This window comes from Schistocerca piceifrons, chromosome 3 (genome assembly GCF_021461385.2).
Source record: "Schistocerca piceifrons isolate TAMUIC-IGC-003096 chromosome 3, iqSchPice1.1, whole genome shotgun sequence".
NCBI classification, from domain to species: domain Eukaryota; kingdom Metazoa; phylum Arthropoda; class Insecta; order Orthoptera; family Acrididae; genus Schistocerca; species Schistocerca piceifrons.
This window is the reverse complement of record NC_060140.1, coordinates 843,225,104-843,244,746: the sequence shown is the minus strand read 5'-3', so window position 1 is coordinate 843,244,746 and position 19,643 is coordinate 843,225,104. Positions and strand designations below refer to the sequence as shown.

At 37.6% G+C, this 19,643-nt stretch overlaps 1 protein-coding gene across 1 annotated transcript in view; it reads right to left on the bottom strand.

Moving 5' to 3' along the window:
• The window catches only part of LOC124787793 (U3 small nucleolar RNA-associated protein 6 homolog), a 119,129-nt gene extending 100,096 nt beyond the window's left edge, over window positions 1-19,033 (bottom strand). Inside the window, exon 1 of the mRNA XM_047254714.1 lies at window positions 18,813-19,033. Coding sequence (XP_047110670.1) covers window positions 18,813-18,904 — 92 coding nt within the window. The 5' untranslated portion in view covers window positions 18,905-19,033. The remainder of the gene's footprint in view (window positions 1-18,812) is intronic.
• Window positions 19,034-19,643: the final 610 nt, after the last annotated feature.

The window sequence follows — 19,643 nt, the reverse complement described above, 5'->3', positions numbered from 1 at the left end:
ACTAACAGTGAGAATAATACAAGGTATTCATCCGCAATCATCATGTACGTATTTCCTTGAAGAGCTACACATTTAAACTACACCGTCACAATACGTATATTCTCAAATGAAATTTGTGATAAATAATCTACCACATTTTGAGAAGAACAGTGAGGTAGATACCTACAACACTAGAGGGAAAAATGACCTTTATTAACCATTATTAAAACTGTCAGTGGCAGTTTACTGGCAATGCCATGTTTCGCCCTTGTGAGGCATAGGTACAATAAAAATGTGGGATGGGTATGAGCCAAAGTTCCAGGCTGTGTAGCCGTCTCAACAACTAAACTTATATAGGGAATAACACAGTAAGCCAACATCTGTTCTTTAATGGCAGCATATTGTACTAACTGTATTGTACTGAGATCCTCCCAAGGGACACTGCATTATCGAAGGTACCTTCAGTACTGGGCGGGAGGGTTTGCGTGCTGCAGCTAAGTTGAAGGCTATGCCGGCGGTAGCGAAGCTACTGGCAGGACCACTCAAGCTGGCCAGGCCTCAATGGAGGAGTCAGACTAAATATATCTCACTTAGGAAAGGGGGAGTCTCTATAGGTGTGGTGAATCCAACCCTCCTAGGGGAGTAAACCCTGATATCATATCCTGGTCCTCCAAGTTAGGGGGTTGGGTCAATGGGCCAGCACCCCATTATCCACAAAAAACTTCTACAAGCTCAAGACTCTAGAGTGGAGTCTTGGAAATTGGATAGAAACTCTTTACGACAATTATTGGCAAGGAAAAGGACTTTGAGAGTTGGTACATGGAACGTTCAAAGCCTGACAAACACACTGAAATAGAGAATGAAATTAGTCGACTGAAGGTGGACATAATTATTCTGTCAGAAACAAAAAAGAAGGGACAAGGGAATGAGACATTTGGAAATTTCATCCATTTTTGGTCTGGAGTTGATAAACAAATGAGTAAAAGCAGGTGTTTCAATCCTAATTAGCAAAGCTCTTACATCAAGGGCTATGCATTTTTATGTGAAACAATTGTCACTACTACCATCAAGGTATATGGCATTGAAACAGTTATAACAGGGGTGTAACCAAATGATGATGCGGCACAGTAAACCAAAGACCATTTCTACCAGAAATTAGACCATCTACTCAACCAAGTCAAAATGCACCAAGAAGTAATAATGGCAGGAGATTTTAATGTGAGTGTTGGCTCAAAAGTAAATGATGCAGTAGTAGGAAGATGTGGAGAAAATGTCATTAATAGTTCTGGAGAAAATCTTGTAGAATTCTGTAACCAATATGACTTTAAAATTCTGAACACACACTATTAATATAAAGATATCCACAGATATACATGGGAGAGGTCATCATTATAGCAGAAATCAATAATTGATTACATCATTACCATGCAATGGCCAAAAATGGTAGTTCAAGACTGTAGAGGCATGTGGGAAGCCAACTGTCGGTCTGGTCACTACTCAGTTTTAGCAAAGTTGATATACCCATTTAGGAGAAAACCATCAACAACTGGACAAGTGGCTGACCACAGAAATCATGAGAAATTAGAGCAGGCAAAGTAGAAGCTCTTTCTCCTGAAGCAGTTCAGCATAAAATATTTATTTCAACGTAGATTAGAAAAAGCGATTCCAGAAAATGAAATTGTTGAAGTAGAATATGAAAATATTAAAAAAGCACTTACAAAAATTTCTCCAGAGGTATTATGGACTGAGAGTAAGAGTCTAGCTAAACGGGATCCTCCGTGGATGTCTGATGACCTGAAGATGTTGATTAAGGAAAAGAAAGATCTCTACAAAAAATGGTTATCAACTAAATCACCACATGACACACAAAACTACCAGACAACAAATTATGAATTAAGGGGACACAGTCGCGAGGGAACTCCCATAAGGAATCAATGCTAAAATGAGCAAACGTCAGGTACACTTTCTGAAGTAACTAATGGAGATAAAGACCTGAAACTTTTACAGTGTACAGCTGAAACATCATTCCCAAATCGCATAAAAAATGGTTAATGTATTTTATATATTTCATGAGTAATCATTTTTTTGTTCTATAAGACAAAAAATTAAAACTTTTCTAAACACCTTGGAGCTTGTAAATGTGTTCTTTTTATCACTACTGGTCTATTTTTTTATCTAATTAATCATTGTTGTATTAACAAGAGATACTGTAAGTCTGATGTCTGTAGTAGTCATAGTTTTTGAGAAAAGTGTACCAGAAGGTCAAAAAATGTAGTTTTGAGAAAAATAGTATTAAAGTTTTACATGCAAGAAAGTAATGTACAATGTCATGCAGACACACTTTTAAAACATTCCAGGGCTATACTGTGGCTCAGCTTCTTGATCTTTATCTTCTTTTCTTTGATCTTCTGGCTATCCTGGCCTCCGTGGTAGCATTTCCTGCAGAAATATCAGCATAACGGATATGGTCCATGTCAATCTTTTTCAGTCCCCTTCAGTATTGATACCATCCTTTGTTCCCAAGAGTCTTAATACATCAGTCTTCTTTGACACACCAGCACTGAAGCACATCATTGCATCATGAACACCAAATTTTAGTGTTTCTTTTCTAATGAAAACAGTTTATGGTAGCCTTGTCCAAATGACAGAATTCAAACTTTCATTTGGGTTTTGAGTTTTTCCATGGAGACACTTTTTCAAGAGCTCTTATTGGCTAAGGTCTCTGAAAATAGGTTTCACAGCTAGCAGGATTTTTTCTGGAATTGAATGTTTGTGCTTATAGCTGGAAGATGTAGCTGGGTTGTTGAATTTGCACATCTGTCAGGTCTCTGTGGGCAAAGGTTATGTTGTGGTTCCTCGAATCTATTGAAATTTTATGAAAGAATATAGCCCAGATGGCTCTCCTCATTGCTTCTACATTGTTGCAGTTATTTCTAATGGCCATACCATCATAAGTCTGGATCCTGTCTATTTCAGCCTTTGTCAGGCCCCCTTTACCACCTAACTTTTTTTCCTTACATATCTTTAGAAGTCTTGATCCCATTCTTTTCTGTACATGTCCTATACATTCCAGTTTATTAATTTTGACTCTAGGCCCATAAGGTTTATCTTCTACCACTTTCTGATAAGCCTTACTGTCCCCGTCCCCAAGATAGTCTGTATAGAGGATACCTCTTGACTGCACAGACCTTTTGAAAATGTTAGCAACACCAGCCAATTCCATGCCTCCACTAGAACCATCATAGTCCTTTTTGCACACATGTTGTATAGTGGGATTTTTGCTACAGATGTCACAGAACTTAGTAATAATTTCAATATCCATAACCTTCCCAGTAACAAAAGAAGTTGCTGACACAATGCCATTTAGGGATGTATGCCCACGTTTCTGCCAACTGCCATCAAAACCAGCAGAAATTAGCCTTGGGTCAGATTTCGTATCATTCAACTGAACTGCTTCTTTGGCTGCTTTCAACATTGTAGATTCACTTACCTCAGCTACAACTGCACCAATAGTCTTCTTGTAAACATCAAACTTTCTTGGAGGTGGAGGAATGTTCATCACTGCACAAAGAACAGCACCTGCACTTCAACCTTTTCCAATAGATCTAAGTGCATACACTAATCTTATATAGTTTTCATACAATCTGCTTCTTGTTACGTGGGATGACATTGTATTGGCAGTACAGCTACATTCCAAACAGGTCAAAACTAAATTACAAACAATTCCCTTGGTTTTCACCACATCTTCGTGCAAAGTAATGTTTCCACCACAGTTTTTACAATTTGTGTGTTTTTTGATAAGTTCACGTAATAGCCTCATGGAGATCAGAATGTTTGTGTCGGTAACAACAGAAACACTGTTCACACCACATATTGCATTGTCACGCATTTGAGAGGCACTTGGAAAACCAGCAGCACCTAGAAGCTTCTTGCTTGAAGCACTGACACTCGCACTGACTTCACTTTCAATATTATTTTCTGCCCTCTGTTCAAAACTAGCAGTTTCGCGGTTTATTTTTACATATTTATTTCCACGAAACTTAGGCTTATATCCAAATTTCCTTATTCTACCCATTGTGTTATAATGTTTCACAAAATCATTACATTTGTATCACAAAAAGGTAAACAACTAGGATGAAGAAACTGACAAACGACAGTCGACAATGCAGACAGGCTGGCAAACATCAGAATAACAATTCTCTCTTGCAGCCCAAATAAAGAGTATTTATATCTGTGGAACATAAATGACTGTTGTACTATAGTCAATGCCGACTACTGCACAAGACACAGCAAAAATGGACGTGGCGCTAGTTACCATGCTTCACGAACAAATTAATAACTCCGAATCTAATAATCAGATTTGTATGAAACAAACGGCATTTTGTAACCAAATAATTGGAGCATAGATTAAGACAAAAAAAAAAAATCGATTTTTTTAGCCTGTTCACGACTGTGTCCCCTTAAGAAACAGAAAAGAACAAGATGTGGGAACAGAAATGTATTGTAATTTAGAGTCTAATAGGTGGATCAGAAACAACAAAAGTGTGGAGGACAATTAATTACTAGTATGAAGAAGACACAAGTAAACAAAGCAGTAGACAACCTAATTCCCTTAAAGAAATGGAAAAAGCATTACGCAGACCTTTCAAATGAAGATAGGCCATATTACACGCAAGGGAATGAAGAGAAGACGGAAGTGACAGATCGAAATATAAATATTACAATAGAGGAAGTTGAATTTTGCTTAATTAAAATGAAGAAGGGACAATCACCTGGTCCAGGAAACATTCCTGTTGAATTATTGAAGGCTGGAGGAAGATATTTGAAGAACGAATAACCTGCCTAAGGAACAACTGTTGTAAAAGGACTGAAATCCCCTCAGAATGGAAAAAGTCATATATGGTTTCTATTTTCAAGAAAGGGAATAGAAAAGACACAAACTGCTATAGAGGCATTAGTGTCAACTGTACAATGAGCCACTTATTTGGCAAGATAATGTTTGAAAAAATTAGACAAAATGTTAGCCAGCATATTGGGGAAGACCAGAGCGGGTTTAGGCAGAACAGATCATGTACAGATAACCTATTTATTTTACAACAACTATGGAGAAATTTATAGCAGTATGGAAGGAGCTACACATTGCTTTTGTAGGTTGAGCAAAAGCTTACAATAAAGTCCCTAGATCCAAGCTGCAGGAAGCTATGAAAGATATAGGTATGGATGATCACCTTTTACAAATTGTTTTTGGAATGTACAGAGATAATGTGGTACAGATCAAATGCGGTTCAAAATTATCAGAACCTATTAATGTCACTACAGGTTTGCAACACGTTTGCGATATGTCACCCATCTTGTTCAATTTAAGTGGCTCTCCGAAACTGGAAGAACAGTTGTTATTAAAAAATTAAGGAACATTCAAATAATGTCATAAAACACTAATGCCGGCAACACACCTAAGGCTATACGGAAAGTAGTGAAACGAGAGACAGGACAACCAACCTCAGAAAAGGAACTGAAGGAAAGAAGAATGGGTTTACCATCCCATCGACATTGAGATCGTTAAAGATGGAGCACAAGGTCAGATTGTGTCAAGGATATGGAAGGAAATCAATCATGCCCTTTCGGAAGAACCATATCGGCTTGCCTAGAGCCATATAGGGAAATCACAGAAAACCTAAATCTGGACAACCGAATGAGGATTTGAACTGTCATCCTCCCGAATGCGAGTCCAAGTGCTAATCACTGTGCCAACTCACTCGGTTCACTATTGAACTGAATGAGGAGTCACAGGTAGCAAATTAACTAGTGAACTTGGCAAAGTTTTGCAACTGCTAAATATGTATCTGCTTAGAATATATGTTGCAATTTCCTTCTGCCCATTTTGTCTGGCCCCTACTTCCCTCTCTTTATGTTCATTTCCTCCCCACCCCCTCTCTGTCCATCTGTCCATCGCTTCCACCCTCCCTCCAACTTTGAGCCCTGTTTACTGTTGTTACAAACGGAACTTTGATTGGAAGTTGAAGTCGCTTAAAAAGAATGGGAAAATTGTTGGTCTCATTGGTATTCAAGATATGAGACAGACCTCCCCAGCTGCTGGATCCCTACGGATAACGGTTTCAATGCGAGAGTTTTGCAAACATGTAGGATTACATTTTGGATGATTCAGATTCTGTATATTCTAATCATAAGTCAACAAGCCATAAAAACTACTTTCACATCCTTTCAAGACTCTGTCCATTCCGTTCAACTGCTCTTCCAGGTCCTTTGCTGTCTCTGACAAAATTACAATGTCTTCTGAAAACCTCAAAGTTTTTATTTCTACTCCATGGATTTTACTTCCTACTCCAAATTTTTCTTTTGTTTCCTTAACTGTCTGCTCAATATACAGATTAAATAACACTGGGGATAAGCTACAACCCTGTCTCCCTCCCTTCTCAACCACTGCTTCCCTTTCATGCCCCTCGACTCTGTTTTCTATACCAATCATAAATCTCCTTTCGCTCCCTGTATTTTGCACCTGCCACCTTCAGAATTTGAAAGAGTATTTCAGTCAACATTGTCAGAAGATTTTTCTAAGTATACAAATGCTAGAAATGTAGGTTTGCCTTTCCTTAACCCATCTTCCAAAATAAGTTGTAGGATCAGTATTGCCTTGCACGTTCCAACATATCTGCGGAATCCAAACCGATCTTCCCCAAGATCAGCTTCTACCAGTTTGTCTTCTCTCGGGGCCTTGTTTCGTCTTGCGTCTTTCAGTGCTCTGTTAAATTCTTCTCGCAGTATCATATCCCCATTCCATCTTTACCTACATCCTCTTCCATTTTCATAATATTGCCCTCAAGTACATTGCCCTTGTATAAAGCTTCTACAGACTCCTTCCACCTTTCTACTTTCCCTTCTTTGTGCAAAATTGGTTTCCCATCTGAGCTCTTGATATTCATAAAAGTAGTCTCTTTTCTCCAAAGGTCTCTCTAATCTTCCATTAGGCAGTATCTAGCTTACGCCCTAGTGATATATGCCTCTACATCCTTACATTTGTCCTCTAGCCATCCCTGCTTAGCCCTTTTACACTTCCTGACGATCTCATTTTTGAGACGTTCGTATTCCCTTTCACTTCCTTCATTTACTGCATTTTTGTATATTCTCCTTTCATCAATTAAATTCAATATCTCTTCTGTTACCCAAGGATTTCTACTAGCCCTCTTCTTTTTACCTACTTGATCCTTTGCTGCCTTCACTATTTCATCTCTCAAAGCTACCCATTCTTCTTTTTCTGCACTTCTTTCCCCTATTCTTGTCAACCGTTCCCTAATGTTCTCTCTCAAACTCTTTATGACCTCTGGTTCTTTCAGTTTAATCAAGTGCTATCACCTTCAATTCCTACCTAAACATATTAAAAAATATATACCCTAGCTCTGTTCAAATATTTATTCGAGTAATGTGTAGATATCTGGAGCAAACTGGACAAGAATTTTTAGAGACTTTTGGTAACAAATTTAAATGACAACTTGTCTTTAAACAGTAGCACAGATAATCATTTCTTAAACATAGTAGGAAGTATAGGAGCAAACGGTTCAACAGAAAAATCACAGCAGTATGTTGAAATAAAATTCAATCACATGAATGTTTCAACACCTTCTCCTTCTGAAATTAAGAAAATTATATATTCTCTCAAAAATAAAATCTCATCTGGTTTTGATGCTGTTACCACTACAGTACTCAAGATTTATTCCCATGTAATAAGCCCTGTCTTGTGTGAAATATGTAATGCATCACCAACTTAAGGAATTTTGCCCGAGAGACTGAAATATTCTGAAAGGCAATACGAGAGATGTCAGAAAGTACCAGCCTCCTTCTGATGGCATTTTCCAAAATTTTTGAGATGGTGATATAGATTCTAGAATAGTATCTAACTTGAGCTACAATAGTACCCTCAGCAAATCACAGTTTGGATTTTATAAAAGTTTATCTACTGAGAATGCTGTTTAAATGTTCACTCACCAAATTTTACAAGGATTAAATAACAAAATAGTGCCAGTTTGTATTTTCTGCAGCGTACCAAAGCCATTTGACTGTATGAATCACAATGTTGTCCTAGACAAACTGAGGTTTCATGGGATTGATGGTATATTTAACTAATGGATAAAGTCATATCTAAACAAAAGAATGCAGAAAATGGTTCTTTGAAGTTGCTTGTCCCCACTGAAGGCCAGCTACACACTTCCATCCACATCAAACCTAATAACAAACAACAGTACTTACATTTTAAAACAAGAAACAACTTCTGAGCACACCACCTGTCACCCAGTATTATCCTGGTCTCAAATGTATCAATCAGCTATTACGATAAGGCCATGACTTCCTAAAATCATGCCCTGAAATGAGATCCATTCTGTTTGAGATTTTAAACACTACCCCTAGAATAGCTTTTTGTCACTCTCCCAATCTTCACAATATCCTTGCCAGACCCTATGCTCCTTCTGCACCCATCTCCCTACCCTATGGCTCCTACCCCTGTGACCAGTCTGCTGCAAGACTTGCCTATGCACCCTTCTACCACTACCCAATCCAGTCCTGTAACTGGCAATACATATACTATCAAAGACAGAGCCACATGTGAAGTGACACGTCATATACCAGTTGCTGTGTAAACTCTGCTGGGCCTTTTACATCGGCATGACTACCACCCAGTTATCAGTCAGGATGAATGGGCATACGCAGAGGGTGTATACAGGCAACACACAATATCCTGTTGCGGAGCATACTGTATGACATGACAGTCATGACCCCGGTGCCTGTTTCACCACACACGCCATCTGGATTCCTTCCCCACACACCAGTTTCTCAGAACTCCGCAGGTGGTAACTAGCGCTGCAACATGTCCTTGGTTCTCATCACCCACCAAGCTTTAATTTATGTTAATTCCTTCCATCTGAGTATTTCTTCATAGTAACTACCCCTTTCTTCCCTCCAATTAAGTTTTACATATCTTTCATTTTCTGACGTCTATTTTTCGTTGTCCCTCCTCCCATCTCTCTTGCAAACAATGCACTTAGCTTTTCACTCTTATTAACTCTTACACAATGTTTTAGTAGTAACCTCTGTGTTGCATACTATCCTGTCTTCCACTTTAAGCTCTCGGGTTTACAAATCTCATCCGGTGCAGTCCAACAATCAGTCTTTCCTTCTCATCTCGTCCAGTATGTCTCCTCTTAACCGGGGTTTTGGGTTACTTTTCTGAACTGTACCCCTTTCGCTAAACCTCTCCAGTCCATTTCCTTCAGCCCTCTTCCTTCCCTTCGACTCTTCAGCCAGAAGATGCCACTGGCTCCGAAAGCTTGTAAAAATTAAATCCTTTTGTGTATGTGTTTCCCTGCCACGGCTTGACGAGTAGTTCTTTCTTTTTTTTTTTTTTTTTTTTTTTTTTTTTTTTTTTTTTTTTTTTTCCTATCCATTTATATTATATTATCGAAACTTGTACTTAGTAATCCAACCAGTGCAGTCCCACAACAAGAAGCGTTAGTTCTTTTTGCCGATGACACTAGTATTGTAATCAATCCAAGCATACATACAGTAACAGAAAAAATTGTAAACAGTGTTCTTGAAAGTACCAATGACTATTTCTGAGAGTCGTCTCAACCTAAACTTGAAAAAGGCACAACATATTCCATTCTGCGCATCTAGAGCCACTACATCAATGGTAAGTGTAACACATGGTGAGGGGAGAAAACTTCAAACTTTTCATGTGTCCATGTTGATGACAATTTAGATTGGAAACAGCACATTCTGGAATTTCTGAAACTACTAAGTTCAGCAATATTTTCACTTAGAATCATTGCAAATCTCAGAAAGAGGCAAATCAGTTTAGTTGACATGTGTCGCATGTTTTCATTCAATAATGTCATATGGAATAATGTTCTGGGGCAACTCATCTTTAAGAAACAAAGTCTTTACTGCTCAAAAATGTGGTATAAGAATAATATGTACTGCTCACCCACGATTATCTTCTAGACATCAGTTTAAGGAGGTGACAGCTTGAGTTGCAGACAAGCATAACAAAAAGACTGTTACACATCTGCCTTTCAGGCAACGTCTTCTTCAGAAAAGGAAGAAAAGGACACACACACACACACACACACACACACACACACACACACACACACACACACAAACAAACAAACAAACAAACAAACAAACGCGCGACTGCCGTCTCCAGCAGCTCATTCAGGTTTGTGAGGTTCTTGTAATTTCGTACTGTGATGCAGCACCAGCACTGAAGTACACACATTTTTTAATTCTGACAAAATGTATGAGGAAAACATGCTAAACTGTGGTACTGTGCTGCACGTTTTCAGGTATACAGCACAGGCTCTTAGATCTTGCAGAATTGTTAAATTTGTAATATAGTGTACAAAGTCTGTTCAAAACAATTCCGAAACATTTGTAACTTTGCGCCAATGGTGTGTTGGAGCAAAATGGGGTTGCATCCCTGCAAACATCTGCGATTATGGTGTAACTGCCAAATATTTCATTGTTATATGTCTGTTAGTTATCGTTCTGTGCAGTATTGAGTAGAATGTTGAACCTCACAGTCTGCGAATTTTGAGATGGCAGAGTTAGAGAAACAATGCGTCTGCATTAAATTTTATTTGAAATTCAAGAAAAGCTTTACAGAGAAAAACCAAATGGTGCAGGAAGCTTACGGTGATGTCTGCTTAAGCTGTACTCGATGTTACGAATGGTTCACATGGTTTAACAATGGCCAGGAGGAAATTAAAGATGACTGACGACGTACGTGTTCTTTGACGTCTACCAATGATGCTCATGTTAGGAATGTTAACAAAATTGTGCGTGCCAATCGAAGACTGTTTATCAGAGATTGCAGAAGAATGTAACATTTCAATTGGATCATGTAATGAAATCCTGACACAGTATCTTGGAATACATGTTACCGCCACATTTGTCCCACAGCTCATTAGTCAAGACCAGTAAGACCTTCGCCCGCAATCTGTGAAATGCTTTTGGATCATGCAAATGAGAAGAAGATGTTCCTTTAGACAACCACAACTGGTGATGAGACGTGGGTCTATGGTTATGATGTTGAGGTGCTGAAAGGAAAAGATTTGCAATGATAGACAAGATAAAAGAAAATTCGTAGACAGCACTTTGCGTGATCCAACAAGAGGCATACCAAGACTGACTGCTTTCAGAAGTTGAAACAGCAATGGGAGTGGTGTATCAATTGTGGAGGAGAATATTTTAAAGGAGACTGTGCACAATAAGTATAAGGTACATGCAGAAAAATTTTGTGGACAAAGTTCTGGAATTTTTTTGAACAGATGTTGTATATGGGTGCAGGGTTGCCTGAGAATTATCCCAGAGGTATCTCTGCATCCATTAAGAAAATACGATTTTCAGCAAAGACTAAAATAACTAGATTTTCAGAACAGGCCAAATATTGCTAGCGACATGTAATGATACTGCTTCAAATCATCGACCACCTTGGTCAGATTTTCACAGAAGTCAGCCACAGGCAGCTGAAGTGTGACTATGGCAGTTCTGTTGGCATGCATCCCCTTACAAATGTTTATGATATCATCATCTTTCAGATCTGTCTTTCATGTGCAATGAATTATCGTACAGTCCTTCCCTGGAATTGGGCATGCGCGCGCGCCCACACACACACACACACACACACACACACGCACACACACACACACACACACACTCTCTCTCTCTCTCTCTCTCTCTCTCTCTCTCTCTAAAGCCTCGCCATCAACAGGTATGCACCACTTCAACCTCTACTCAGAATCTAGAAAAGGTGATATTTTGATGCTGCTTGCAAAATTGAATGTACAATTCTCCCAGATTAACTAAAATTACACTGATGATGTCATTTTCATTTACAGTACTGGAGTAAGGTTATAGTACCACATTTGTGCACCCTAGCTGACTCTTAATTCTTCACAGTGAAATGATATTTAACAGTGAAATGTAACATATACCTTAAGTGAGAGACTGATCACCGATTTCGGGTCTCACCTGTTTACAGTTCTTATCTACACACCAACCACAATTTTTCAAGGCATGCAAATGGTTTTTATTCATCTTCAATTGCTCATAGTGTTTAATGTGGATGGTATGTGTAACAGGCATTTTTATTTTATTCTTTGTCAATGAATAAATTGAGTTAGATTATTTTTACTTGCATCTAAAATTGCTACCAGATATGTAAACATTTCAGAAAAAAATTTAGTTTAGAGTCAACTGTCTCACCATAAGCCACATAAAATATTAGGATTATAAAGACACACAACGGAAAACTTTAGACATTAACTGCAGCATGTGGACTGGTCTCCTGTAAATGCTGCTGTTCATGGAAACTGTAAATTTAATATGTTTAGCAGTGAATTTACAAGTCCATTTGAATAGAAATTTCCTAAAAAGTTAGTGACGGAAACTCTGTTTAAATCAGGTCACAGACCTTGGATTAATAATGAAATCAAAATTTCTTGTAGAATGAAAAGGGAGCTTTATACAGCAGCCAAGATATCAAATGAGCCGAATAAGGTTAGGCATTACAAACAGAATAAGATTCTCAACAAAACCATGCAAACACCAAAGAAAATTGATAAATCAAGTATTATGGTAAAAACTATCAAGAATTTTGTAAATAAGGAAGCAGAGAAAACTGCAGTTTGCAGTGAAAATATCCAAATAAAAAAATCAGGGTCATCTTGTTAGTGATCCAAAAATAGTTACTGACATATTCAACAAACATTTTTCAACAGTAATGGAATAAATAGGATCACAACACTCCATATATCAAGGATTTTTCTGCATGCCAGTGTGCATAACACAGTGAACCAGACCAAAGTAACAACAGTGATTATTGGATCAGTTTATGGGCAATCAACCAATGGTCTAGTTCTTGACATATTAGATTTTGATGATTTTTGGTACATTAATAGCAGCAGTAGTTAGCACACAAAAAATCCCAAATGAAATTTGTTGTGGACCTTTCATTTCTGAGTTGTTAATTTTTAAAACTTCCAAAATTATATCATTTTTTGTTACATTTTGAAGCCTTAACATCACCGTCTCAAAAATTATTTGACTTACACAACTAAAATTTGTACCATTTTATTCAGTTTCTTATAAGCTTTAAAAGTATGAACTAACACTGAATTTTCCCAAGATGAAATTGGGTTTTAATTTTGAAAATGTTTTGGAAAAAAAAAGTGTGTGTTACCCATAAATTATTTGTTAATTTGCGTGTCAAATTTCATGATGGTGTTCCAGTGGGAATAAAACATAAATAAAATAAAAATTTGTTTTACTCACAAACTCAGCATCTTTGCACAGTCTGTGTGGGGCTTTGTACTTGCTACTAGGATATAATATGCCAAAAACCAAAGAAGGATGTCAAATCATTATTTTTATTTAGTGATAATTTATGAAATTATTAGAGTTATATGCTTTAATTTAAATTCACATTTGGCTATTCCACGTTAACTGTGAAGACATTTCAACATACACCATAACAAAGCGCACTCAAAAAATATTAAGAATAATTTACTTAATTAAATCTTCATTCTACAGACAAAAAAATAAAATGGCTCTGAGCACTATGGGACTTAACTTCTAAGGTCATCAGTCCCCTAGAACTTAGAACTACTTAAACCTAACTAACCTAAGGACATCACACACATCCATGCCCCGAGGCAGAATTTGAACCTGCTGTGTCATAGGCACAAACAACAAGTCCTGTAATCTGTTCAAAATCATGCAGGATCTGAAACCACTTGAATTTTACGAACATCAAAATCCTTAATATCAGAAACATGATACTACTGGATCCCTGTGGCTTTATAAAAACTTTTATCAAGCTTGTTTTTCATACAGCGTTCATCATTAGATCATTTGTTACTTACAAGAGAGTGATAGCAAAATGCTTTACCCCACTCAAATAATTGGAATGAAGTTAATGTTGCACTTCCACGACTAACTAATATTAATGCTAAGAAAACCACTTTGACGATTATTTTATGTACGACATTCCACTTTGTGACTGTGCTTGGTACTTGTCACATTCCCACATGTGCCTTTCAACATTTTATTGGGCGACTAAAAATTTTAAATAGTGACACTAGCACTCTACTGCTACTTCATCCCCGAGCACACTTGCTTAAAATAGTTATACATGCACAAAGCAACCTGGTCCTCAACAATATGTCTCTACTGAAGTGAATTACTGTCAATAGAAGCGACTGTGTGTGTGTGTGTGTGTGTGTGTGTGTGTGTGTGTGTGTGTGTGTGTGTTTTAAGCACCTCAGTGAGAATATCATCACCAACAATAGTTATTCTGGATTTCAGATGGGGTTATCACAAGATGCAATATTAGTATTTTCTACTAACATTTTTTAGTCCATTAACAAAAAGAAGAAAATGGGTGGAATATTTTGTGATCTATCAAAACCATTTGACTGTTCTAGTCACCTACAATACTTTTACACAAACCTACATATCTAGTACAACTTGCGCAGCAGGGAAGTGGCTTGATTCTTATCTTTCAAATAGAAAACGAAAAATTGTACTGGATAGTTCAGAAGGTGTCTCAGCATCATTGGAATGGGGTGCCATCACACTTGGGAGTGCCCGAGGGCTCTATTCTGGTTCCCTTACATTGTATTATTTATATTAATGTTCGTTCTCTGTACAGACAACTGTAAATTCACAATCTATGCTGATGACACTACATCAATTATTGATAATTCAATAGATAAATTTGAGGCATCAGCTAATAAGATTCTTAGGGATACTATGAATTAGATCAGCATAAACAATCTTTCTGTTGATAACAGTAAAACTTAATTCAGTTTCACACAATCTCTGAAGATGATGAAACAGGAGGAAAAGTAGGTGACATACAAACAGCTATGGTGGACAGTTCAAAATACATGGGCTTACATACTGACAGCAGACCACCTGCTCTCACAAAAAATATGGGAACCATTAAATCAGCTTATTGTGGTTATTTTTTTGTCATTATGGCATATGGAATCACATTCTGGAGAAATCTACCACCCAGTGGCAGAGCAAGTTGGGTGGTGGTGGGGCATCGTGTCCCAGGCGCCACTTACAGAACGATACCAAATGGTCTCCAAGACAAACAAGATTTTCCAGAAACTATATTATTATCATTAGAGTAAACTTTATGTATTATATAAGGGGTGTTCAAAAAGAAATGAGCCGAAGACATAATTACAGAAACCAGTATCTGTACATTAGAAGTATTGATGCTGGCTGTTGAGACACTTGTCCCACTGTGACACATGGCAGTGAATGGCTGTCTCATAAAATTCCTGGGGCTGCGATGTTAACCAGGTTCTTTTTGAATACCCCTCATATTACTATATGGATTTCTGGAGGAGGGGGGGGAGCTAATAAAGAGCTCTGCTGCAGGCACCAATGTGTGTGTCGGGCGGGGGTTGAGGGTGCCAATAAAGTATCGTGCCCGGGGCACCAGTTATGTTCACTATGCCACTGCAGCCACTTGCGAGAAAAGTGCCTTAAGAATTACAAGCAAACGGCCCACTACAGTCACATGCGGAAATCTTTTCAAGGAACTTTAAATCTTCACATCCACTGCATAATACATATTCTCCCTGATGTGTTTCTTAAGTTAAAACCAGCACATTTTCAAAACTAGCAGTGTGTATCACAGTCCTGAGACTAGAAGAAAAGATGATATCTATTATGAGCATGCAGACATGATTATGATACAGAAGGGCATTTCAGTGGCTGAGTGATTTTTAATGCCCTCCCATCACAAATTGTTTCACAGATGATGAGCTCTTATTTACCAGAATGAATAGTACCCATGTACCTGTAACTCTCACATACATTACTATATTTTCTGTAATTTTTATATTTCTGTAATGTTTATTTAACTTCAAAATTTACTTTTTTGTAACAGAACCTAAGCTTAAAGTATCTAACATGTAACTGATCAGCACTATTTACATTACATCATAAAAAATTTGTAAATCTGACATGTTCCATATTCTGTAATATATTCACAATGTGGATCTCTGGAACATGAAATAAATAAGTTTTTAGGCATTCAAGGTCAAAAGTCGAGGTCAGTGTGACTACTTGTGAAAATTCTTAGAAATGTGTGATGCTGTATACCAATGTAAAGCTCTATTCATTAGCTTTTCCATGATAAGTTTTATTGCTGTGGAATAGAACCAGGATTATAGTAATTTATGAGGAGACAGATGCATGTAAATTTTACACAAGTTCCAAACTTCATACTTAGCTAGCCTGCAACTTTCTTCACAGTTGTCATATACCTCTGCAAATTGGCAATTTTCCAGCTCTTATTTTGCTCACTGGATACACCAAATTTTAAAATAAATTTGAGATTTTCAGGTTGAATATCTTACCTTTCTGGTAACAATAAACCTTCGACTTAATTTCCCAACTGTTAAGAGGATACAATAATTAAACTCTTATTACTGTATGTAATAACGATGTATTGGAGCACTAAAAATTGCATCCTCGTACACAAAGCAATGTAATAAGTTGAGTAGCCACATTCTGCTCTGTATAGCTTTTGCCTATCTGATGACATGATTCAGAAGTTTCTATCTGCAGTTACATTACTCATAATTTGCCTCTGACTATCTGCAGGCTATTATATCATGATAAAGCTCCTACTTCTTTTCCAAGATATTTTAATGCTATCAGATATCCAAACAGTTTGCCAATTGGCAATGTGTTTCTATTTAAGATTTATTTAAATGGAGAAGGGCCAATTTATTATACCTATCAACAATATGTCTAAATTATACTCTTCTTGGCATACAGTGGAGATTCTGAGTCGCAGATAGGCACAACAAAAAGACTGTCACAAATTAGGTTATCACCAGTATGGCCTTCATCAAAAACAGAACACTGAAGCTTCCTCCTGGATCTTCCATTGTTTGATTATACTCTTCTTGGTGTTCTCTTCAAGACCGGTATTATACATTTCCATTGGAAGTGCATCCCCAACTCCAAATCTTTTGATTAATAGCTTGGTGTACACCTCAGCATTTACTCAGTTTAGCATTAATATTTGTGCATCATGATCCAAATGGCCCACTTAGAAATTTTTCATATAGTATGTTCATCTGATAGAGGTCAATCAATGAAGGTCATATCTATGACTCTTCTACTGTTCTCCTGCACTTCTGTACAGTTACGCATAAATGAAGTTTGAATATAGGTTTAAACTGTGCTTTGACTTAGTGTATACTGAACGTTTAGTGAGCAAATAACTCAGTAAAAAAAATAAAGATATATTTCTTGCAGTGTGTAGATAAAGCTTTATCCACCCAACAGAAAGGCTCACTGCATGGAATGGAGTGGTGAAAGTTGAACAAGTTCCACCCTCTTCACACAGTGCATAGAGAACACACAAGCTTTGAGTCTCACACCAAAAAAGAAAGACTGGACGTGTTTTACTAAATATTGTCACTGTTCTTCTCCAATGATTTTCACAGAGGGTGGACCAGAAATTACTTTATCATTCAGTTCAAAACAAGTATATGAACAAATCAATACTGTAGTACTACATTCACTATGGAAAGAATACTACAGTGCATCACATAGTTTCAATACATAACTAAAGTTGGTAGCAGCTGGACACAAAGCGCTGGTGGCTCACACTCTTCTGATTGCAACCCAATCAGAATCACAGAGGGCAGCAATCAACAAAATCTGAACAAATAGCACTATTACTGGATAAAAACAAAGGATATGATGAATTCGATGTTTTAGAGTATGCAGAATTGGCCACAGCACGGAAAGAAGAGTTAAGTTATATGAATAAATTGGCATGCATACAAACTTGCCAATGTATGTAGGTACTGGAGAAATATATTTCATGTCTGAGTATGTGATCATTGTGGATATTCATAAATAGCCCTCAAAAATCGCTTATTGTATTTTCTTATTCAAACTTGTTTTGGCTTCTGTCAAAATTAGATCAAAACTTCTAACTTTTCATACAACATTCAGTGGAAATACCAATCCCACATAGCTATAGGTATTACTGATGGTGCCTCTCACCGTCTATTTACAAGTTCTAAGGTCTGATCTGGTGACAGCAGTATCTGAAAGACTTTATTCACAAAACAAATTCATTATGTTTAACCAATTTGATATTTAACTCAAATTAACCTACAGCTTTCAAAATTTTAATACTTTATCCAAATCGAAGCTTTTGTGACAGACTGAACTGCAGCATAGCACGAGATCCACGAAATGTTCAAAGACGGCAATCTCTTAGTCAGTTACGAATCCAACAAATGCAAATGCCAAATAAAGTTTGTGGTAACAAATGGACCGATAGCGAAGCCTGAAGTTCACGTCTGCGCCATATTGAATAATGCAAGGGGTTCCAAGGCGTAAGTTTTACCCCATATTGCACTTAACTATTCGAATACCACTGTATAAAAGAGCTATAAACTAAATTTTGTCATCCAAAAACCAACATTACAGTGCAGTAGAACTACAGTAAAAATCATTTTCAGATGTAGACTGTGCATTTAGGCGACAGATCGAATCCAAATGCTCAGCACATTTAGGACTATTTGTTACTACTGTACATAAAGATACTATAACAACAATAGTCATAGCAATGCTTTGCCACAAAATAGTTGTGCCTCGGGCTCAAGTAACAAATGCCACCCGATTGTATCATGGGTGTTGCGCTCTCTCTCAAACAAAAATAAACAAACCAGCAAGCTATGTACTGTATGATAGCGATGTGGTTTTCTCACCTAATTTCCGATTTGTCGAACAACTGAAGTTTCTCCATTTGTTCAAGCTCTTTAATCATTTCCTCCGCACGAAATTCCACATATTCAGCCATTGTAAATGATTAATTTTGTATCTTTTGCCTCAAAATATAAAGAGCGCTGAATTGCGTCTACTACAACAGCTCAGCTAGATACGTCCTTCGACATATACCCAATTCACTGCACCGACACTGTCACAATGCCGATCAATCAAGCACCAGAGATGACACCGACATCGACACAGTAGCCACAGCCACCGTTTTCGAGATCCCGTATCAGGAAGGCAGTGGCGCAGCAGTTCAGTAAACAGCCGCGTCTCCCTCGGCAACGAATATTTGCGCCATATCCCTCAGATCAATGACATAGCGTCGATTTCTGCGACCTGGTAGGAACGTTTAGTCTCGCTGAACCCCCCCCCCCCCCCCCCCCTGTTTTCGTAATTAAGAAAAAATAGTGAAGACATTTAACAAACTGTTGAGCACTATTACAGAAGGGGTCGCACGAGTGGCTGATTGCATTTTCCCAGTATCTACAATAAGCCGATGTCTGCCACCTGCTTTACCCATGACAGTCTATGTGACCATTCAAGTACATACCACAACGAAATGTTACACCCAAGTATTTGTAGGAATTGGCTGATTCCAACAGTGACTCATTGACATAATCGTAGAGTACGTTTTTTCGCTTCGTGAAGGGCACAATTTTACATTTGTGAACATTTCAAGCAAGTTGCCAATCTCCGCACCACTTTGAAATCTTATCAAGCCCTGACTGAATACTTACGCAGCATCTTTCAGATAGTACTTCACTATA